The sequence below is a fragment of the Acipenser ruthenus genome, chromosome 15 (genome assembly GCF_902713425.1).
Source record: "Acipenser ruthenus chromosome 15, fAciRut3.2 maternal haplotype, whole genome shotgun sequence".
NCBI lineage: Eukaryota > Metazoa > Chordata > Actinopteri > Acipenseriformes > Acipenseridae > Acipenser > Acipenser ruthenus.
The window spans coordinates 18,688,942-18,712,780 of NC_081203.1; the positions used below are offsets into that span (position 1 = coordinate 18,688,942).

At 45.3% G+C, this 23,839-nt stretch overlaps 1 protein-coding gene across 2 annotated transcripts in view; it reads right to left on the reverse strand.

The window, feature by feature from the left end:
- The window catches only part of LOC117422178 (zinc finger FYVE domain-containing protein 26-like), a 44,777-nt gene that overhangs the window by 15,212 nt on the left and 5,726 nt on the right, over window positions 1-23,839 (reverse strand). For both annotated transcript variants that reach the window (XM_034036879.3, XM_058987303.1), the window contains exons 7-31: window positions 22,955-23,119; window positions 22,182-22,270; window positions 21,405-21,559; window positions 20,374-20,580; window positions 19,357-19,971; window positions 18,439-18,531; window positions 17,139-17,198; window positions 16,728-16,879; window positions 14,489-14,681; window positions 13,698-13,961; window positions 12,314-12,433; window positions 11,666-11,830; window positions 10,939-11,172; window positions 10,018-10,123; window positions 8,935-9,683; window positions 7,692-7,888; window positions 7,110-7,214; window positions 6,450-6,572; window positions 5,747-5,923; window positions 5,273-5,522; window positions 4,435-4,533; window positions 2,106-2,266; window positions 1,095-1,231; window positions 970-998; window positions 158-294 (exon numbers count right to left, since the gene is read on the reverse strand). In XM_034036879.3, coding sequence (XP_033892770.3) covers window positions 158-294; window positions 970-998; window positions 1,095-1,231; window positions 2,106-2,266; window positions 4,435-4,533; window positions 5,273-5,522; window positions 5,747-5,923; window positions 6,450-6,572; window positions 7,110-7,214; window positions 7,692-7,888; window positions 8,935-9,683; window positions 10,018-10,123; window positions 10,939-11,172; window positions 11,666-11,830; window positions 12,314-12,433; window positions 13,698-13,961; window positions 14,489-14,681; window positions 16,728-16,879; window positions 17,139-17,198; window positions 18,439-18,531; window positions 19,357-19,971; window positions 20,374-20,580; window positions 21,405-21,559; window positions 22,182-22,270; window positions 22,955-23,119 — 4,782 coding nt within the window. The remainder of the gene's footprint in view (window positions 1-157; window positions 295-969; window positions 999-1,094; window positions 1,232-2,105; window positions 2,267-4,434; window positions 4,534-5,272; window positions 5,523-5,746; window positions 5,924-6,449; window positions 6,573-7,109; window positions 7,215-7,691; window positions 7,889-8,934; window positions 9,684-10,017; window positions 10,124-10,938; window positions 11,173-11,665; window positions 11,831-12,313; window positions 12,434-13,697; window positions 13,962-14,488; window positions 14,682-16,727; window positions 16,880-17,138; window positions 17,199-18,438; window positions 18,532-19,356; window positions 19,972-20,373; window positions 20,581-21,404; window positions 21,560-22,181; window positions 22,271-22,954; window positions 23,120-23,839) is intronic.

The window sequence follows — 23,839 nt, forward strand, 5'->3', positions numbered from 1 at the left end:
ATGACTGGAGTTCTGCGCAGGTCCCAGAGTATTTAAATTGGGCCAGTAATAAGCTAGAGTACATGTCAGTACACACTGCTATCCGAGTGTTATTCACAGCAGCTGGGTTTACTCCAGTTAGAAGTTCAGTTCTGATGACACCAGCACACGGTCCTACCTGCTCGTAGTAGAATTCGCTGCGCTCAATCTCATTTTCCGCTTCGTTCAGCGAGAGTTTGCGCAGCCTCTCCGGCACCTCTGGTAACTGCAATATGACAGAAAAATCCAAACAGCCACTGCCAGGGCTGCCAGCCACTGCAAAGTGAAGCACAACACGCTTTTCAAAGACCCCCACAGAGCCTTACAGAACCACACAGGTGTAACGCGACCAGCACAAACAGACACATCTGAGAGAATTAAGAACTCTCTTTACTACAAACAGACTTAAGAATATTTAAGAGCCCTTGAATGCAGAATGATTTCACTGAGCAATTCTGAACAAGATGGAATTTCTGTAATGAGGAATATTGAACCTGGGGTGTGCACCGGAAATGTGTTCCCCCGAGTTTTGTTAGATATTTTTTTACAGCAAATCTTTAACGCAACAGTTTTAGAGGGGAAGAACTTACCTGTGCTCACCCCCAATTTTATACCGAGTGCATTACAGAAAATCCACCTTGCTTAGCCTTGCTCAGAGACTGCCCCAGAAGTACAATATGCTGGTTTGGCTTTAATAAACGTAGCAAACATGCAAAAACAGTGGGTGCGTTAAGTAAATGAGCCACTCGGAGAAGCTCAGTGAAAGAACCCTCTTAACAGCTACAGAGCAGATTTCATCAGTGATCTGAGTAAGCAGGAAAATTCTCGCTCTGATCCACTCAGTTACTTAACGCACCCAGTAAGAAATGATCTACATTGAACAACACAAAAAACACCTGTTAAGGTGTTTGGTCTGCAAAATAGAAATCAAAATAAAGCCAATGCTCTCACCATCCGCTTGCTCATGCTCTTCTTGTGTGCTGTAATTAAAGAGAGGGAAGCTGTAAAGATGCAGCTCCTAGTGTGACAATCAGCTTTCCCTGTCGCTCCCTCACTGAGAATGCCAGAGCACTTACTCTTGGTTGTAAAAGCTGTAACACTGGTCACACACTCGCACTGGATCCTCTCTGCAGCCCTGCACCACCATCTTCCTAGTGGAGCAGGTGTTGCAGACCAGCCGGCCACAGCGCCTGCAGTGGTGCCGTCTGTTAAACTGGGGAGCAGAAAACACAGCTACTCAAACAGGTTCAAGAGCAGCAAGCTTCACACTACATTTGGTCATTTTTTTCACCACTTTATGAGGTTTGTTAATTATTCCTGGTGGTTCTAATTGCAAATGCTCCAAAAATAATAACAATCATCTTCATTTTTTGAGAAGTTGCTTTGACCGGGTTCAGGAGCTGCTCTTCGGTTACAGTTGCCTGTCATAAGTAACATGAATATACGCCAGTGCACAGCAGTGAACTGCCAGACAAGCTGAAGGACACTTGATCCAGGGCGCTGGCTCTTTCTTCTTTAAACACTTTAGCTGTGACACATTACATCTCATGCTGGCAGGCAACCAAGGCCATTTAAACTTAAACTAATTATATTTGAGTAAATGCAATAAGAACCGAAAAACAGCCTCAGCCCCTCCCTCTTACCATGGTGAAGCACGCTGGCTCAGCCCCTCCCTCTTACCATGGTGAAGCACGCTGGCTCAGCCCCTCCCTCTTACCATGGTGAAGCACGCTGGCTCAGCCCCTCCCTCTTACCATGGTGAAGCACGCTGGCTCAGCCCCTCCCTCTTGCCATGGTGACGCACGGTGGCTCAGCCCCTCCCTCTTGCCATGGTGACGCATGCTGGCTCAGCCCCTCCCTCTTACCATGGTGAAGCACGCTGGCTCAGCCCCTCCCTCTTACCATGGTGAAGCACGCTGGCTCAGCCCCTCCCTCTTACCATGGTGAAGCACGCTGGCTCGACCCCTCCCTCTTACCATGGTGAAGCACGCTGGCTCGGCCCCTCCCTCTTACCATGGTGAAGCACGCTGGCTCAGCCCCTCCCTCTTACCATGGTGAAGCACGCTGGCTCAGCCCCTCCCTCTTACCATGGTGAAGCGCTCCTTCCTGCACACCATGCACACGTCCTGCTGCTGGTCTGGGATCCAGTTCTTCTTCTCAGGTGGTCTCTCAGGGGGAGTGAACTCCAATTTCTGCCTGCACGGGGCTCTCTCAGGGGGAGCTTTGGGTGTGTGTAGCGGGCTGCTGCCTGGGAAGCAGAGGATTAATAAAGCAACATGAAGTGACTAGTACAGTGTGCATCTTATCCTCCAACAATACAAAACCACACCTAGCAGTATCAGTGGATACCAGTACAGGCACCTCAACACTGTATATTCCCGGATTCTGATTTCAACTTGTGCAAGTTTCTTCACAATTGCGTTTCTCTAGATATACAGACGTGCTCAAATTTGTTGGTACCCCTCCACAAAAAACGAAGAATGCACAATTTTCTCTGAAATAACTTGAAACTGACAAAAGTAATTGGCATCCACCATTGTTTATGCCATATTTAATAAAAATCAGACTTTGCTTTTGATTTTTTATTCAACATAATATTGTAAATAATAAAACAAATGAAAATGGCATGGACAAAAATGATGGGACCCCTAACCTAATATTTTGTTGCACAACCTTTAGAGGCAATCACTGCAATCAAACGTTTTCTGTAGCTCTCAATGAGACTTCTGCACCTGTTAACAGGTAGTTTGGCCCACTCTTCCTGAGCAAACTGCTCCAGCTGTCTCAGGTTTGATGGGTGCCATCTCCAGACTGCAAGTTTCAGCTCTTTCCATAGATGTTCGATAGGATTCAGATCAGGACTCATAAAAGGCCACTTCAGAATAGTCCAATGTTTTGTTCTTATCCATTCTTGGGTGCTTTTAGCTGTGTGTTTTGGGTCATTATCCTGTTGGAGGACCCATGACCTGCGACTGAGACAGAGCTTTCTGACACTGGGCAGTACGTTTCGCTCCAGAATGCCTTGATAGTCTTGAGATTTCATTGTGCCCTGCACAGATTCAAGGCACCCTGTGCCAGGTGCAGCAAAGCAGCCCCAAAACATAACCGAGCCTTCTCCATGTTTCACTGTAGGTATGGTGTTCTTTTCTTTGAAAGCTTCATTTTTTCGTCTGTGAACATAGAGCTGATGTGACTTGCCAAAAAGCTCCAGTTTTGACTCATCTGTCCAAAGGACATTCTCCCAGAAAGATTGTGGCTTGTCAATATGCATTTTAGCAAATTCCAGTCTGGCTTTTTTATGTTTTTCTGTCAAAAGTGGAGTCCTCCTGGGTCTTCTTCCATGGAGCCCACTTTCGCTCAAAAAGCGACGGATGGTGCGATCAGAAACTGACGTACCTTCACCTTGGAGTTCAGCTTGTATCTCTTTGGAAGTTATCCTTGGTTCTTTTTCTACCATTCGCACTATCCTTCTGTTCAATCTGGGGTCGATTTTCCTCTTGCGGCCGCACCCAGGGAGGTTGGCTACAGTTCCATGGACCTTAAACTTCTTAATAATATTTGCAACTGTTGTCACAGGAACATCAAGCTGCTTGGAGATGGTCTTGTAGCCTTTACCTTTACCATGCTTGTCTATTATTTTCTTTCTGATCTCCTCAGACAACTCTCTCCTTTGCTTTCTCTGGTCCATGTTCAGTGTGGTGCACACAATGATACCAAACAGCACAGTGACTACTTTTCTCCATTTAAATAGGCTGAATGACTGATTACAAGATTGGAGACATGTGTGATACTAATTAAAGAAACTAATTAGTTTGAAATATCACTATAATCCAATTATTTATTATCTTTTCTAAGGGGTACCAACAAATGTGTCCAGGCCATTTTAGAATATCTTTGTAGAATAAGCAATAATTCATCTCTTTTCACAGCTTCTTTGCTTTATTCTATGACATACCAAAGGCGTGCAAGTATACATGATAAAATAGCTTTTAATTTCATCACTTTTCAGGAGGAATGAAGCATTATTTCAATGAGCTGTAAGGGTACCAACAAATTTGAGCACGTCTGTATGTAATTGTGTAGAAGTATGAACAGATGGACAGACAGGTGTCTCAATATATCCCCAGATTCATCATGATTGGGTAAGCGGCTCTGTATGTATATGTAACACTCTAAAGTGTGGGTACGTAGGGAGGTACTGGCGCAGACAGACATCTAAACAAAACGCTGACACCGAGGAAGACACCTTGTTGAAATAGTTTCATTAGTGTGACAATAATTTCTTGAGTAGCTGTTTGAGGTAATGCATGACTGATGAGATCTGGTGGACGTCACACATGGACAGCATGTGCTCCCCTTACATGCCATGGTTTTCCAGAGGCCTCTTGCTGCTGCTGTGGTGCAGCATGTGCTTACCAGCAGTGGAAGAGGGGGTTGTCTCTGTGGAGAGTGATGGAGAGAAGGTCTCCTGGCCTGGAGTCTGGATAAGGAGGTCCTGCAGACTTATCACAGAATCTAGAAAGAGGAGACCAGAGGGACTTGAGATGCAGAAGCTACAACAACCCAGAAGCAATAAAACAATGCAGACATTTTGCTAATATTCAAAACCGAACCTAAAATCGACCAATATAAACACATAAAACAAACCAATACATTGACTTTCATACAATGAAAAAGTCTTGGAAATTGAAGAATTCATTGTGCAATTCACACCTGTAAAATGTATTGGTTTGTAGCAACCTCTAACCATTATAGGAGAACACTGGGCTCTGTTCTTGGACATAAAAAAACATGCATGTGCCACTATAACACTCAATGCAGATTCCATACCATATAGTTTTCAAATTATTAAAGCATGTTTTTGCATTGCACTGTAAAATGTAAATTCCATAAGTCTACTAGTTCCAGAAGTTAAGGATGAACTTGCCCAGGGGCTGTTTTAATTATGATGCTTACAGCAGATTTTAATACGTTTTAATTAAACAAACAAGAACTGTGATAAAGATAACTGCCGATTGTCTTTGAATGTAGTGTTAGCAATGAATACATCCACACAGTTTTTGTTATTTGGTGTTTTCATTAAAATGGCGAGTCATACAATGTGGGTTAAGATACTTTCTATCTAAAACTATGCCCTTGGTTTAACTGCCTTTATTTTGGCAACAGACCAAAAGAAAAAAAGTGAAGGCGGCTGTAATTCGATATGAAGGGTGCATCTCGAGAGGTGCTTGATTCCAGTAGTTTGATTTCGAACCTGCTCTGGTTCTCTCCCGGGGTGCGTAGGGGAAGTCCAGAGCCTTCCTGGCGTATCTGGAGAGCAGCTCGTTGATGTCCTCGGCTGTGAAGCCGGCCTCCTGCCCCAGGAGGAGCTGCTGCAGGGAGAGCACGGCCACGGCTGCCCAGTCCACCTTCATGTTCATCAAGAGCTGCTCCAGCATCAGCAGCGGGCTGGACGACAGCTGGAAGTAATCCTGACGAGCGGGCTCCGGGAGCGTCAGCAACAACTGCACACAAACAAACAGACAGCAAGTGAAACTGCACCACACACGCTAAGCAAATTCAATGACAAACACTTCAACTACAAAGACATTATAGAGGCAATACAAACTTTGTAATGTTGCGCCCAAGTTTCTACCTGCATCACTGTATATTTGGGGATTTACAGTGAAGGATGAACTGTCGGGGTTACCCTTGTCTCCTGGTGAAGCGGTAGCTTTGTGTTTCTCACCTCTGAGCCGATGCGCATGGCCTGTATCTCATGCTGGCGCGTTGGGGCCACGCTCTTGTGGAAGTGTGAGGTGAGGTAATTAGCCAGGAAGTGGCAGGCCGTCAGCCCTGGGCGCTGGTCCAGGGCCTGCTCACTGATCAGCAGGCACAGCTCCGGGTCTGACAGGCTCTGGAGCAACTGCACAGGACCGGAGAAGAGAGAAAGCACAGCAACACAGCACAGTGGACACAGAGAGGGGGGTTAGAGCAACGCACAGGAGTCTGTACAAGCCAGAATACAGCCTCCCTCACTGTAAAACTATAAGGGAACTAGAAATGGAGACAGCATGTAAAGGATCTGTATCATTGATAAGGCTGGTGGTTAAAATAATGGGGCAGTGAAACGGTATATTTTTACTGGACAACACCGACACTGGAACTTGATTAAGAAAATCATAGAAAACAGCTTTGTACCAAATATTAATTAAAATAACTCAAAGTTATCCCAAACAAATTCACATGACCTCAATATGGCAATCAAATGTAAATGTGACCAATACATGTAGCCTTGGTAAATGCCTGTAATACACTGAAGACCTGTTTCAGATATGGGAAGATGTACAGTGGGTATTACAATGATGAGAATATGCACTGCAATGCGAGGCTGCTCCCCTGCACAGGCATGCTGCTCTTTGTTTGTAGGCAGTGAGCTGCAAGGCGTTCACCTGGAAGGCGTCCTCCGAATCCCCGGTCTCCAGCAGGTGAAGCAGGTGCTCTCTCTGCAGCCTCATCCGACACTCTGGAGAGACGGGGTGCAGCTCCACCCACCTCTCACACAGACCAAACCCCTGCAAAAACACAACCAGCATGGCTGACCAGGATTCTCAACCCCTTCTCACACCCAATCAGACACTGAGATACGGGGTGCAGCTCCACCCACCTCTCACACAGACCAAACTCCTGCAAAAACACAACCAGCACGGCTGACCAGGATTTTCAACCCCTTCTCATACCCAATCAGACACTGAGATACGGGGTGCAGGATTCTCAACCAGCATGAGATTAAAAACATATTTACACAACAAGCTAATAAAAATCGGTAAAAATGCAACTTATAGCGTGATTTACTATTTCTAGCAGAGCTTTTTCTGACGTTGTTAAAAGGAAGGTGTTTTTTTAGTTTTCAAATACAGAATAAAATTCAGTATAAAAATAATACACAGTATGAAATACAAGCCAAAAAAACTAAAACAAAAAAGGGTGAATCAGTGGTTATTCTGTTAATGGAAAATGGATAAGAAAAATGGAAAACTTCCAGTGCAAGCCCAGTGTCTGCTGGAAGACTGGGAGCCGTCCAGCAGGTTGTCAGAACAGAGTCTTCTTACTTTGGCACGAAGGATCACGTCCAGCACAGATTCAGGGTCCTCTCGGGAATCTCTCCGCACTTCCTGCCAGTCGCTCCAGCTGGAGGGAGAACTCAGATCCAAGACCTAAAAAAAACAATTACTTTCATACATCAGGATTTATTTTGTTTTATACTTGAGATAACTGAATTTATTGCTTAATGAAAGACGAGAGGGACAATGGCACTGGCTACAGTCAGGCACCATGAGAGCTTCCCCTCACAGCTCTGCAACAGAGAGACAGAGGGCACCTCACTCCAAACCTGAACACATACCATTCAGTCCTGGGCCTCCCTCAAGCACAGGCTGGCAGTTGTGCTGAATTCTGTAGCTTTCTTTTTTAAATGGAGTACTGTTGTCCATTTGGGGGCCAGGTTGGCACCCTAATGAACCCAGACATGGTGAAAGGCACACAAGGCTTGTGAACTAGAGAGTGCTGTGCCATCTAGTCACCTTACAGGATTGTCTGTTGAGTCGATAAAGCAAAGAAAGTCTGGGGAATAAGAGAGACTTACTGCAGAACTGTAAGGGAGTTAGAAGGATCTACAAGTTTTGTTACTGTACCTGTTGGTAAATCTGCAGCTCCTGTTTCTTCAAGAGCAGGTTCTCCTTCAGCTCCTCCGCCGTCTCTGAGTCACTTACGCAGTACATGAGGATCTCCAAGCAGGCTCCCAGGGGCCACTTCTCCAAGCAGTGCAGCACCAGCCTGGCCCGGAGATCAGCGTCCTTCACCAGGAACAGGTGCTTCATGCCGTCCACCTCTGCAAAGCACAGCCCATGCGTCAATGCACCAGGATGCATGGTAGTGTGCAAAGGCTTGGGACCAGCTTTGAAATTCAGTGTTATGGCCTTTTCTGCTTTACGTCCTTCAGAATGAAGGTAAAAGCAAGTAGTGATGGGGTCTAGGGGTGTAAGGATCACATCACCATGCAGGTCGGGATATGATATGCATCACGGTGCATGTGATGGTCCTGATTGGGTACTTCTAGGAGGCATAGTAAGATGTTCAATTAATGATGGACCATTTTGTACAAAGATTACAATGAAATGACTTCGAGAGTATGTATCCATGCCAACAATAAAACACACGTAATCTTCTGTTAAGATGCGATCTGCCACAATGAATCACCCCTAATGGCGACACTATAAAGTTCGAACCTTTCAGAACCTTTAATATTTCACCCAGCAGGATATCAGCGAAAATGGAGCAAACTGACCCTGCAGAGAACAAGGAGAGCCGTGGACGGGAGCAGACACTGTAGCACTGATGTTCGCTGCCTGCCTCTAATTATTATGATGAATTGGGCTCTCAAAAAGACAGTGAGCGGTGGCTAAAACACACGGTTTTGAAAAGCACATAAAACAAAAGGATACAGAGTTCTTTAGCTGTATCCTTTCAGTCCACTCACCCTTCCATAGCAGTTTCACCCATTCCAGGTTTTACTATGAGCTTAATAATAATTCCCATGTATAGGTAACATGGAATGGATCAAACCGTTATGCAATGGGAGTCTTATTTCCATCCCTGTAGTCTTGGTCTAGGTAAAACTGTTCTCTACATAAAGCCATAAAGCCTAAACATTGCTGTATGCGAGAGATGAAAAGCCATCCACTGATGATTTACACACTGAGAATGCTGCCTCTCCCTGACAGACAGAGCTACAGCAATTACTCAGATAAATCAAATAAACCGTTTCTTTACAAGACTGTAAAAGAAACAATCATTGATCAAAAAAATGGCTTTCACTCACTGTGTATTTAGCACAGCTGATGGTGAGAAAATAATAATAAGAAAAAAACCACACACCTTCCACAGCAGCGCAGCTCAGCAGGACATCCTGCATGTGAGACAGGCCCTGGCCCTCCTGCCCGTACTGCTGCAGGATGCTCAGGGCTCTGCTTAGGGCTCCGGTAACCAGGGCTTCCTGGAAGGCCCCAGCAGCGATCCCCAGTGTGGAGCTGCAGTGCACCCCAGAGAGAACAAGGCCAGAGCAGGGCTGACCGCACAGAGCCCCCACCAGCCCGGCCGGCTCCTCGGGACTCCCTTCCAGAGGCTCCGACATGGCGCGGAGGAAACGCTCCAGCACGGGGAACTCCTGCAGAAGATGATCGCACTCCTTGGTGATCTGCTCCAGGTCTAGGGGGGTCTCCCTCTTGCCCCTGAAGTCCCTCCAGGAGGACAGGCCTGTCTTGGCTGTCTTCACTCCCTTGGACGCGGTCAGGCAGGCCAAGGTGGCTAGCAGGCTGGAGTGAGACTTCAGGAAGCTCAGAGCGGAGGGAGTGAGGATGAACTGGGTGGAGCCTCCCGGTGATACTGGAGGAGATACGGCGGCAGTGACGTCTTCTCTGCCCTCGGTGGATGTGGGGAATGCTGTTTCCAGATTCGGCAGGTACTGCTCAGCGTACTGCTGCACAAACCCACCAACGCTGTCCAGCAGAGATGGGTTCTGCCCCTGTTTCCTCGTGTCCCACAGAGGCAGGCTCTCGCAGGAGCAGCTCACTATCACCTGCTGGATGCTGAGGTTCAGTTCTTCTTTGTGCAACAGGGAAGATATCCTGGGAGATACAGGAGAACAGGAGTTAGGGGTCATTCTCAGCTATTGGGATACAAAAGGGTGATCTGTCCAAAGCAACACGCAAACAGAGGAAAAATGACTTTTAGTTAAGAATTTTGCATTCAGATATCGGTGAACAGTAGGAAAATAAAAGCACATGTTCTAGATCGAATAAATGTTTAAAATTCTTTCACTTTTTAACATTCTTTCTATGGATATGTCACATCATAAAACTTAAACTTTTTTTTTTATGATTACTATAATTTATCTTATATCTCTTAAGACAACATTTGTATGTTACATAGCCAGACTTTTTTCATTCTTCAGGCACCTACCTGTCTGGAGAGACCTGCCTCTCGAAGAGCAGGTGTGAGAGCAGTTGTGCCGGGGTCTGCTGCAGCACCAGGAGGGGATTCCCTAGCTTCACTTCAGAGACCGGGTCTGGAAACACAGGGCAGAGAGATAGGCAGGGAGACAGGCAGGGGATGTAGGCAGGGTCACAGACAAGGAGGCAGGCAGGGAGACAGACAGACAGACAGGCAGCGAGACAGGCAGGGAGACAGGCAGGGAGACAGGCAGGGAGACAGGCAGGGAGACAGACAGAGGATGTAGGCAGGGAGACAGGCAGGGGATGTAGGCAGCGAGACAGGCAGGGGATGTAGGCAGGGAGACAGGCAGGGAGACAGGCAGGGGATGTAGGCAGGGAGACAGGCAGAGGATGTAGGCAGGGAGACAGGCAGGGGATATAGGCAGGCAGGGGGAAAGGCCAGGGAGGGGAGACAGAAAGAGAGATAGGTGAGCTACACTGGTACCTACTGCACCACAGAAACAACTGGAATTGAGTTTCTATAGTTATGATTTTATATAAGGCTGTAAATAAATCTATGTTTAACAGATTAATGACTGGTTTCACAGACAATCATTTGCATATACTGTATTAAAGTACAACGGTGTAAAATGTATACTAAATCATGGCAGTTTTTTAAACTAATACAGGACATTTTGGGTTAAGCAAAATACTATGCTGTTTAGGATTTGTGTTTTTTGTCATACTAAACATTTTAAAATAAATGTCTGCTAAAACATAGGTCTGTTTCAAAACTTCCAACTTGAGGCCTATATGCACCTGGATGTGCATGGCATGGAAAATGCATGGAATTATTTAGTTAGCACTTGAATGGAAGCTGCTAGTATCGTTGTCTGGTCTGGAAGGTGCTAGTATGGCTCTGTCTGGTCTAGCCCGTGACTCCCGCTACCTAGCTCAGGGCTCAGGCTCCTCACGAGCACGGCAGCCAGCGTGTTGATGTAGTCGAAGCCGCTGCGGATGTAGTCTGGCCTGGCCCGGCCGCTGCTGCCCTGTGTCTGGATGTGCTGATCCATCGTCCTGAGCAGCGCCTTCATTTGACTGCGCACAGGGTGCACCTCCCGCTCCTGGGGCTTCAGAGACGCCTGCTCCACCAGGGAGGCAAACAGACTGCCTCCTCTCAGCTCTGCAACAAGACCCAGCGCTCAGCATTACAGCAGCTCTCATCAACGTACACGGCAGGTATGAGTGAGTAAATACTACAGGAATGCACACGTCTAGAACCGGGTACCTACACCGGGATACCCTTTCAGGTCACTTCAAAGATCAAAAGTCGTCAACCTTCAGGAGTTACACAGCAATGGTTTGTGTGCGAGTGAGTGAATGACAGTGTGAGAAAGTGAGCGAGGTGGCTGACCTGTGGAGTCCATGGCTCTAGCGACTGTGTACCGGGTGTGAAAGCGTGTGTGCGTGTGTGTGTGTGTATGAGTGAGTGAGAGTGTGTGCAGGGTGTGTGCAGGGTGTGAGTGCAGTCCTGACCTGTGCAGTCGATGGCTGTGGAGACTATGTGCAGGGTGTGTGCAGGGTGCAAGTACAGTCCTGACCTGTGCAGTCGATGGCTGTGGAGAGTGTGTGCAGGGTGTGTGAGGGTGTGTGCAGGGTGTGAGTGCAGTCCTGACCTGTGCAGTCGATGGCTGTGGAGAGTGTGTGCAGGGTGTGCTCCAGCCTGTGTGAGATGCTCAGCTGTGTTGCCATACTCTCCTCAGTCAGGGCAGGGTAGCAGGTCAGCAGGACCTCCAGCACACTACAGCTGAAATGGCTCTGTAGCTTCTCCTCATTCACCTCTGCAACAGCAAACACACAGACTATCACATTTACACTGTCATTTTGCAGTTTTTCCATGCTTTTCATATTGTTATACTATGCATTTGCTATAGTTTACTGTGGTTTTCCAATATGCTTTACAATGCTTTCACTGTACTTTATTACACTTTACTATGGTAAACTTGTAAAAGGGTCGAGGCACGCTGCTGCTGTATAAACCTGACCCTCTCACATTAACACAGGGCAGGAAAAAACTAAAACATAGTGCTGCAAGAAACAGAAATGTTCAAAGTGTGACCGCAGCAGCTACTTCCTCAATGAGTGTAGTAAAGTGCTGTGCTAATATCGGATGACTCAAACTGAAAAAACACCATTCTTAAAACTAGAAATACTAAATTGTTTCAAGATAATGACATTTTTGGAACCAGGTAAGAAATAATGAGTGTTTGTTTTCACAGCAACAGCCCTGTATATCAGTGTAAGTGATGTAAGCAGTGTCTCACCAGGCCTGGCCCCACCCCGCCCCCCGGGGGTGTGGTTCAGGATCTTGCTGATCTGCTGCAGGACTGCTGGAAACCCTCGGATCCCCTCGGGGGGCTGCACTGCGGAATCCACTTTCTGCCCTGCAGGGGTATGAAACACAGAACAGCGCGTCAGCCATTCAACGGGTTTCTTTGGTACCAGTGACTGACGGCAAACAATACAAACACTGAACTCATTCCTGCTTGATCCCTGATAAAATAGGAAAAGAAACTGCATTTTTAAAACAAGAGTGGCTTCCAAATCGTCAGGTAACCAATCATTTTTCAGGGCACCTACAAAATTTGAAGAGGTTATGAACACATTTCCTCTGAATCCCATACAAGCCCCTGGAAGCCCCTGTTGACGCGGAAGTTTAAAGCATCCGTGTGACCCCCAATAGAGCTCTCAAAATCACGTCTAACCTGCAAGTGCAGCAGAGTGTGTCCATTAACCTGTTCCCCTGCAACACTCCACGCCTAGTGAAACACTATATAGAACAAATGTGGTATTTCTTACATCCACTAGGGGCAGAGTGATGCAGGGGGGTGGCAGGTTAATGGTTACACTCTGGTGTACCAGCTGTACTTGCAAGTCAGCAGGATGTGATGACAAACAGAAAATGATACAAATTGAATTTTCACATCATGAAGAATTATTTAACTCTTTGCGGTCCATTGTCGGACCTGGTCCGACATTGCAATTATTCCTATCAGGTCCATTGTCGGACCCTGTCCGACATCATTATAGAAACACAAAAAACGGGTTTTAGTCGTTTTTTCTCCGGAAAAAGTTGAGAAAACCATTCAATGGCCGAGTGGGAACGACAGGAGCCGAGACAAGCCGAAAAAAAAAAACAAAAAAAACAAAGGCGTATCTCATGAATAGTCATTCATGGCCCTGGTATCAGATAACGGGCGGTCATAAGTAAACAAGCTGGCTGATAGTGAGAACACGGACATTTGCAGAGCTTTTTTGAGATATTATAGTAATAAAATAATGACTTGGATCGCATTATTGAGGAGTTTGGTGATAAAACGAGTGATCAGGAGATGATTGATCGGTATGTACGACTATTATTATTATTATTATTATTTATTTCTTACATAGGCGAAAGCTATAGCGAAGTAAAGGGTGGGGCGGGGCTGGAGATGCCTAGTGAGTGCTTTGTTGATATGCAGGGCCATTTAAACCCGTTTGACTGTGAAAAAAAAAACTTTTAAACAGCGCGTCTAAAATTAACTGCGCGTGTGAAAATAAATTAGACCTGGCGTGCCTGACGCGCAATTAATAAATGGACCGCAAAGGGTTAAGATAGCTCTGATACGCCTCTACTGATGCACTTCAGAGCCGTGCTGTTCACTGTACCTTTGGCCTCCAGGGTGCTGTGCAGCCTCCTCTCTGCCGTCTCCAGCAGCTGCTTGCAGGTCTTCCAGAGCTGGCACTGGGTGCAGGCCAGGTCGAAGGCGGCCATGCCCGCGGGGCTCAGGTCCTCCAGCACCCCCTCAAGGGCCCCCGGCAGCTCCCTCTGCACACTGCTCACCCAGAACTCCTCCTGCAGGGAGGGCACAGGCCGGCCCGGGCAGCTCAGCAGCTTGTCAGCCACATCCGAGATGGAGTAGAACACCATGCCTGCAAGCACAGCCGGCAGGTAAACTACCTGCGCTCAGAACATACCAAACGGACACTGTGGTCCTGGAGAGAGTCCAGTGAAGAGCAACCGGACTAATCCCAGGGCCATGAGCTACTAAGAAACCAAATCCATTTAGAAAGCGAGGAATTAGCGGGGACTTTATTGAAGGAATTATAATATAGTGCGAATAAAAAAAAAAACAGGTTCAAAATTAGGCTTTACTTCCTTAAGGGTAGAGTAGGATAAGCCGTGCTGGTCTGCATAAAAAGTTATTTCTTTTGATAACGAAACCTTTAAATTGGATCAGTTTAATACTTGAAGTCTGGGGAATATCTCAGTTTTACCTGATCAATACTCATATTTTCACAACTTCTTTAACTCAAATAGCAATAGTTTGATTCAGAACTATTGCTATTTGCACGCTAACACTGAAATGACTAGAGGAGGGTGTCAGTGCTGTGCGTCACAGTACTAGTGCACCGTTCCTATAGCGCTGCTCCTACAGTGCAGCTGCTTGCTGTCTTACCTGCTGCTGCAGCACTCCCGATGGCCTGCAGGGTGGAACGGCTGCTGCTGCCCTTCCTCCCGCTGCTGTCTGCACTCTGGTTCTCAATCTTCTGCTCCACGCGGGCCAGCTCCTCCACAACCTGCTGGTAGCGCTCCATGAACACCAGCTCCCCATAGCAAGGGGAGGACTCCAGATTGAACATCAGCACCACCTGGGACAGCAGACAGGCACACAAGGCATGGAGTCAGCTAAGGTTGTCAAGTTTTGTATGTATATACACTTATATACATACAACTAGATATGTTGGCCATTCATTAAACTGGGGAGGTAATAGCCACTATACTCATTCAGTATTCATGTGATCTATTGTTACTTTAAAAGAAGAGATTATTTTAGTACATTCTGAGTTGCTAACTAAATGGGTAACACTGCTTTATTTAAACAGTAAGTAGCGGGGTTCTGAAAAATATAGCGTTATACGTCCCCACGTGTTGCTACGACTGTTTAAATAACGTACCTGTGATTTTTCTTTTCATTGTTAACATCCTGACAACTTTTTAAATGTATAAACTTTAAAGTCTGTTTCAAAGCTCTTTTCAAAATGTCTGCTCTAGTGCACTGGAGTTTGAGATCTGTCCTCTAAATCACTGCTGGAAGAGCGATTAAAAATAAATAAATAAATAAATAAATAAACAAATTGTGACAGAGAAAGAATGAATCTTGGTTATAAATCTCCCTCCTGACCTGTGACCTGTGTAAAGGGAACAGTGTGCCCTGGACTGGATGGACTGACAATTCATTCCAGGGAAAGCTGAAAGTTGGCCATCTAGAAAGGGGGCGGAGCAGTACACCAAGTCATCGCCCCAGACGGGAAGCGATGTGGATATTGCGGATTGGAGGAAAAGCAATTGCACTGGCTAGCCAAGGGGGCGTGGCTGAAGGTACAAAAGGGGATGTGGCCGAGCGAACTGCTCCTGAGTTATGGTTGTGAGAGAACCGCTGAAGGTCTGTAATACAACCGTGAGTGTTTAGTGTTTGTTTGTTTCATACTAATTGTAAATGTGTGTTCTTGTTAGACGGCTAACACATACCGGAAGCTGTCGCTAAAGGCCAGCACCAACCCGGACAGCATTGCACTGCACTGCTGTTCACTAATAAACTATATTTCACCACTTGCACGTTAGCACTTACTCTGGACTTGTGAACGTGTTTGTGTTCTGTGTGTGTTTATAAAGTGTTTATTATTTCAGGACTGAACCCTGAGGCTTCACTGTGCAGTACACATTGCTATGTATTGCCTGGGATTATTATTTGCGGTCGCCAACACAACCTGGATTACAAACCAAACCAATAAAGGATTGTTTGGACCGTGAACTTTGTTGTCTGTCATCTGTTTACGCATTGCATCACTTCTACACCTGCTTACTGCAAATCACTTTGCCACACAAGTGCTGTGGCTTTTCTGTTCTGTACCACATCATGGATCGTTATTGCTGTGTTACCTGTTTGACAATGTGGGCAATAATCCTTACACTATCAGTGCACTAGAGCAGACATTTTGGAAAGAGCTTTGAAACAGACTTTAAAGTTTATACATGTAAAAAGTTGTCAGGATGTTAACAATGAAAAGAAAAATCACAGGTAGGTTATTTAAACAGTTGTAGCAGCACGTGGGGATGTGGAATGCTATAGTTCACCTGCCAACACATGCAGTTATAAATGAGATTTCTGATTTCCCGCCTGAATTTTTATATTATCCCTGCACAGGGAGTGTTATCTCTTAGATTATATAAACGAATTGATGTTGTTTCCTTATAAACGCCTCAACAAAGATTTTAACAGAAAGATGGTACCGCAGCAACACAAACATTTTGTTTTTGTGTCAAGTCAAAATGTAAAAAAATCGGACTTAATAATTGCTTCTCTAAGTGTAGTGTACGAGGATATAAACATTCCATATTAAAAGTTGTTCATTTAAGAAATTGATATGTTTATGTTTGAGTTAGCAAAACAACAAATGCACCTTTATTTTATTTAACTTTTTAAAAATGGTCATTTGGATACTTCAATAAATCGAGACATTTTTGCTTTTATTACTCTCTTCTGCTGTAGTCTGCATGGTAACAGTAGTCATATAATTTAGTTTTCCAATTTAGACTGGTTCCTTTTCATATAATACTGAAATAAAAAGCAACGGCGTAATGAGACATGATCTACTGCAACAAGGTGATCTACTAACTCCAGTGGTAATGTGTACCTGACGTGCTTCCATGAAGTTTCCTCTCAAGATGCAGGATATGAGCAGAGATTCAGGGGGAGACAGCATCATGGGGATGAGCAGGTTCCTCTCCACAGAGAGGGGCCTGAGCTCCGGATCACACTGCCCGGGGAACGCACTGGCACTCCCGTCTGAAAGAAGCGTCACGCAGGGTAAGAGAAGCATCAGCCTGCCCTGAGAAACACCAGCGGCCACTGCGCCCAGCACCAGCAAAGAGGACCTCCGGCATCAAGAACACTGCCAAGTTACATGCGCTATCTAATCCGTTCAATCTACCTATCTGACGATGTATCAAGGGCAGTATGTTGTAACAAGTGTGATAGTTACTGCACACACACACACACACACACACACACACACACACACACACACACACACACACACACATACCTGATGTACTGGCACTGAGATCTGCATTCAGGCTGTCCATAGATAGCTGCAGTGCTCCATCTATGAAACAGAACATCAACACTCAGAACATTTAGAGGCAATGCTCACCTTCCTTCCTCGATGTGAACATTAGCTTGGTACACTGAAGTGAGCACTAAAACTCAAAGGTTGACTTTCAAATAGGCTTTTTTTCTTTTTCTTTTTTACTTTAACAGTTTTCTAAAATACACATCCACCGCCACAGCTGTTAACCCTTTGCAGTCCTATGTCGGACCTGGTCCTACATTGCAATTTTCCCTTTCCGGTCCAATGTCGGACCCTGTCCGAGATCATCAAAAAGATGTAAAAAACAGGTCTTTAGTCGTTTTTTCTCCGGAAAAAGCAGAGAAAACCATTCAATGGCGGAGTGAGACCAGTAGGTGCCGAGAGAAGCCAAAAAAAAAAAAGGGGGCGTATCTCATGAATACAGATAGCCCCGACACCACATAGATAACACGGACATAAACAAACAAGATAGCTGCTTCCGCATCCAGCGCTCAAAGAATATCAGACATTTGCAGAGCTTTTTTTAGATGTTATAGTAATAAAATAATGACTTGGATCGCATTATTGAGATTGTTTTATTGATAAAACGAGTGATCAGGAGATGATTTATCGGTATGTACTACAAGGTACAAGGTATGTAAAAAATATAGCGAACAAGGGGTGGGGCGGGGCTGGAGATGCAGTACTGAGTGTCCTGTTGATATGCAGTGCCTTTTAAACCTGTTTTACTGTGAAAAAAAATACTTTTAAACAGCGCGTCTAAAATAAACTGCACGTGTGAAAATAAATTGGACCCGACGCGCCTGAGACGCGCTGAATAAATGGACCGCCAAGGGTTATTAAAAATCAGAGACTCTGTACCATGAAAAAGTATGACTTGCGTACATGTGACAAACAGAGGGATTGATGAAAGGGAAGAATGTCCTTACCAAGTTTCAACAGATTTGGATACGTGAACAGAAAGAGCACAACATGGGGGATAATACTGATTTATAAATGATGTGTTAATACTAAAATAAACTTTGATAACCGTTTTGACTACATTCTACCATCAATCCCTATGGATACATTCATAGGCTCCTACATTAACCTGTCCCCAAGGCCTGGGTTATAGACTCCCCCTGCCTGCTCGGACCTCACCGCTCAATTGCATGGACTGCTTGCCTGCTAGATTCCGAGTGTTGGACAGTTATGGATTCATGAATAGATTCCTTTATTGACTTGTCCTCCCTGCTGGACCACACAGACTCCTCACCTGCTCTGCTTCTTGCTGCCCGTCTTCTCCTCTTGAAACTGGAGCGTCTCAGAGTAACAGGGTGCAGTTTCTTTGTGGCAGAAATCTGCCCTTCTGCAAAGGAAGCACAGCGATCATTGCAAAGTAAGAGTTACAGAGCACAATGCAGAGCCAGGTTAGATGTCACAGTGACAGTCAGGTCTGCAGGTAGTTTCATATCCTGTCATGCGTGTTCTGTATGATTCTCTATTGCTGTTTCTGCTTATATCGTGATTTACCATGCTTACTAACTATTCCAGTAAAACATACTTCTGAAAAGACTCCTCAAGGCTGATTGTGGGGGAGAAGCACATTAGCGCTGGGTGTGCTCCCAAGCCTGTATGTGAAGCACTGTGCACTGAAGCCTTCATGAAGATGCTTCCCCCACCTCACTGCAGTACACCAGCACTGAGGAGTCTTTCCAGAAGCAATTTCTGCTGGAATAGTTAGTAAGCATGGCAAATAATGATGTAAGAAACAATAAAAATAGAACCATACAGCACACATATAATATGGTATGAAACATGGCATGCAACTGAATACTAGAAAGATGTAGATCAGAAATGCACAAAACGATAGCTTGATCGTTTGCATTGAGCTCTCCAGAGCAAGCAGGTGATGACGCCCAAGTGAAACAACTGAAGAAACAGCTTCTGGCTGCTGCTCTCCACAGAGGCTAAGAAAAGTTGACAGCTTTGTGGAGAGCAGCAATCCTCACAAAGTCAAGCAGCTGTTTAGTTCATTGTTTCAATTGGAATGGCAGATTAGCCCAATCCAGCCCATTGCCCCTGACCTGGGTGTCAGCACCTCCTTGCTGTGGAGAGCTCAACCCCAACAATCGAACCGGACCGTACAGCTCTATTGTAGATGACACAAAGTATCCAAGATCAACGTCCTTACCTGCAGTCTTGTTGCTGGTAACCACCTGGAACCTCCACTGGGTTTCGGAGATGTACTTGGAAAGCCGCTGTAAGCGCGTGTTGAAGGCGTCAGCGCTGATGGAACAGTTCAGGCACTCAGCTAGTTCCTTCTCTGTGTCCGGCGCGCGCTCACCCTCCCTCAGCACGTCCCTGTCGATCCCGTCCAGGTGCTCTTTCAGCAGCTTCAGGAACGCCTCCAGCGTCACCTCGTCTGCCATGAACCCACTGGCCCCGTTAGCAAAGTGCTTCAAGTGCAAGTGGCTGAAGGTCTGGGAGGCAGCGTCTTTCAAGTGGGTGATCCTCTGTGGTTGGCTGCTCTCTCCCTTACCCTGCTGCCCTGTCTCTGGGTAATCGCTGTGCTCCAGGCTGCTGTTGAGGCTCCGCACCTCAGAGTTCCTCCCCACCTCCCCCTCCTCCACACCCTCGTCATCCTCTTCCAGGGCAGACTCCTCTGCTTTCTCCGAGCTGAAGTCGGAGTGGGATGTGAAAAGCAAGGAATAAATGTTCTCCAGCAGCTCCAGACGGAAAGCGACAGGCAGGGCTTGTAAATGCTGATGGCATTTATCCATGTATTTCTTAAAAAGTTCAGGGTACCCTGGATAGTTAATAAAAATAAAAAAAATCATATTCGAAAACCGGTTTACATTTTTAAAGAATATTCTAACATGAAAAACCAAAGTTCATGCCATCTCTATGTGTAAGTGACACACCCAGTCATAGACATTGAAACCCAAGGACAGAATGACTGGGCAGATCACATTCCCAGAATTCAGCAGTTTAATTGAGGTCTAAACATACTTTCTTTTCTATACATTGTGCTTGTTATATAAACAGAATCTTGCATGGTCGTTCACAGAGTGCTGTGTTGATTTCGCTCAGGAGGATGACCAGAAGCAACCCACTTAACTCTTCAGCCTTCCTATCCAGTGTATTCACAGTACTGGAGGAACGTTCCTGCAGCACCCTCTCTTGGTCTGGTCCTGTGGAATGTAGTTACCTGGACTGGAACACTGCTCTTTGCCAGGCTCCTCTCTGGACTCTGGCTGCTCCTCTGCCAAGCTGCCCAGGCAGTCCTTGCACGCAGAGTGTTTGTGTGCGTTGACACACAGTGCGTAGACGGCATATTTCATGGCGCAGAACCCCTGGAACAGAACCACATTCCTACGCCGAACAAGAGTAGAGGCCTCTGCTAACCCTGCAGGACCTACACATAGAGATGCACAAGACACAAGCATGTAAACCTGTATAATCACAGTAAGGAGGTCACTATAATCACAGTAAGGGGGTCACTATAATCACTGTAAGGGGATTATTATAATCACAGTAAGGGGGTTATTTTTCAAGTGGATTTTCAGTACATTTACCATTATTATCATTCTCAAAAGTATAACTATGTAAGTACACAGCGATAAAATATTTTTTAAGTAAATCGTACCTAGTATTTATTTATATTAAAGACAAATACGTTATTGTAAACTTGTTCTGAATTTGTTTCCGAAGCTACTAATGAACTAAATTTGCGGTTGATCGCTCCTTCCAGATATTTAAATGCTGTGCTCCCTCTGCTCGACGAGGTCACATGAAGGACCACAGGAACGCAGCCATTGGTTACTGAGAAGCAGAACCAAACAGCAAGGCTTCTGGGAGTTTGAGTTCTTGCAAAACGACCAGCAGAAACCTGGCTCCTCAGTAACCAGCGGCTGCTTCTCCAATGTGATTGTGATTTCTCTCATGTTCCTTCCTGTGACCTCTAGAAGTAGAACAGAGGATCACGGAGGAACTGCAGCACTGAAATATCAAGAAGCAGTGATCAGTAAGTTCATTAATACAAGCTTACCACAATGTGTGCGTCTTTTAGATAGGGAACAAATAATGATGCTAATTTACATTAGGTGACTGCTATGTTAGCAGGTTCTTGTTTTAGATACTGTCGTTGATAGGACTGAATGTGGTTCTGAGATAGAGGGGTACACATAAGGCTACTGTGGGGTTACACCCGGTTGAAAGTGTTTCTGTGAATCTGCTGACCATTGCTGTGTGTAGCTGGCAGCCCCTGCAGCAGTTGGATGACTCTCTCCTCGTCCAGCGCAGGCAGGGTGGTGAGTGAGTGCAGGATATACAGAGCCGAGTGGCAGTCCACACTGTGCAGGTGCCTCAGCAGATCTGTACTGGGAATGCTGTTCCTAAAGAACCACAGGAGAAGGCACAGTTAAATGAGTCCCAGTGTAGGGGTGGGGAAAGGGAATGCTTTTCTACTCCCTTTAAGAAGTAAGCTGAATGGAGCTTAATTAAAAAGTCTTTAAAAATGCTGCACAAACGTAGATACAGTGTCATGAGGCGTGTTATGACAATGTAAAAGTACATTTTCACAGATACCAACGGTGAACACAATATTAAAACATCTTAATACCTGTATTGGGTACCTGTGTTAGGTAAAGACACATGGGGCGAAATTCTCAAAGCTGCTTACTTCAATTCACCATTAGCACATTTCTTTGAGAAAGGAGAAACGCACCCAATAAAGTTACCTAACCAGAAATAAACAACAAAGGTATTGAATTCAGGAACTTGGGTGAAGTATTCATTTATTTCGAATGACAATCTGGAGTTAACAGCTTGGAGAATCGAGCCCATGCTTTTAAAAATGTTTTAAGCCTCTAAAGTAAGCAGCCATGTGCATGATGTTTGTGTGATTAAGGCCACGTCACAGGGATGACGCAAAGAAAGCTCATGCCAATTTTAAATCTTTGCTAAGATTGTGTAATATATAGTAAACAGCACACAGTCTATTGGAAGAGGCGTTACCTGTTGTTTTCAGAGCACCATTCAAGTATTTTAACCTGCGTGGAGAGGCCATCCCCAAACTCCTTCAATACAAAATCACAGTGGAGCTCCTAGGGGACATAATGAAAGGAGAGTAGCAATGCTGGTGATGTAAAAACCTTCTCTAAAGTGAAACCTCACTATTATTACCAGTCAGTGGAACTACAAAACTAGACTTACTGCTGAATACTTTATACTCCCGGAATTTGCATAAAGCATTTGTGTATCTGTTTATTATCCCATGATGCACAGAGTAACCATTAACCTGCCTCCTGCAACACTGTATCAGCCATATCAACACAAGCAGCAAGAAATACCTCAAATGATCTGTTTTAATTTCTTACATGCTCTGAGGACAGAGTGTTGCAGGGGGACTGGTTAATGGACGCACTCTGGTGTACCAGCTGAACTCAGAGGGAAGGATCTTTAAGAGACATTCTATGTTCAGAATTGTTTTCCCTACAAGTACTCAAACACCCAGAAGCAACTCACATCTGCCGAATACGTTCCTTCAACGGGATGTACAGTATGAGAAAGAGTGCAAGATAATTTCTGCAGTCTTATGGTTTATAAATGCTATGAAAAAAGTAACATAACATGTTATGTAGAGAATGTGATGGTAATACATATTAGATAAGATTTACTGGCATTATTTTGTACTTTAAGGCAGAGTCTGTGGCAGTGTCCTTCTTTTCAGTAAGGTTATTTGGTTTTACAGTTTCTTCCCACTCAGGAGCAGTGGCTGCAGTACCCACCCTGTTCTCATGCAGAGTATGCAAGAAGGTCTTTGCTGATTCCAAACTCTGGCAGTGAGTCCAACCCAGCAAGAGCAGCAGCCTGGAAAGAGGCCTAAACTCCTGATTCAGGAGACTGTGTAGACTGGAAACATCTTCCCTTTTCATCAAACTCAGGGCTGTAACCTGAGAGAGAGAGAGAGCGAGAGAGAGAGAGAGAGAAAAAAAGACACATAGAGAGAGCGAGAGAGAGAGCACATAGAGAGCAGAGAGAGACAGAGAGAGCGAGAGCGAGCACAGAGAGCGAGAGAGAGCGAGAGAGAGAGCAAGAGAGAGCGAGAGAGAGCACACAGAGAGAGAGCGCGAGAGAAAGAACAGAGAGAACACAGAGATCGAGAGAGAGAGAGAGAGAGAGAGAGAGAGAGAACAAACAAGGGTTCAGTTTTACTCCTGTGCAAGGTTGGTAATCAGAACTATAGTGCAGGTTATTTGGAGGGTGGTTATTTTTGTCAATTAGCCCAAACACATGTTGTGGGTGATTTTTTAATTTTTTTAAATGTTAATGGCCAGGAAAGTAAAGTATCGGCTTTTAATTGAGACAAGTCTCAAGATTATGATACTCTCAATAAAGTGTCATAACAACTGAACAAGTGGTACTCTACATTATGTAAAAAGCACGACTAACTAAATGGAGATATGAATCCTCTGTGTGTGATAATCATGTTTTTGATGTTGCTTTCAGGGAACACACTATGTTTACTGTTAATTTGTTACTGTTCACTGATGCAAGCTGGCCGTGAGAAACATGGAAGATAAAAACGCAAGCGTATATAAAGGGTTAACCGATCCAGAGTGCTGGGACTTCACACTGCGGTCTCCCTGTGTCTCCCCACAGCTTCCTCTGTG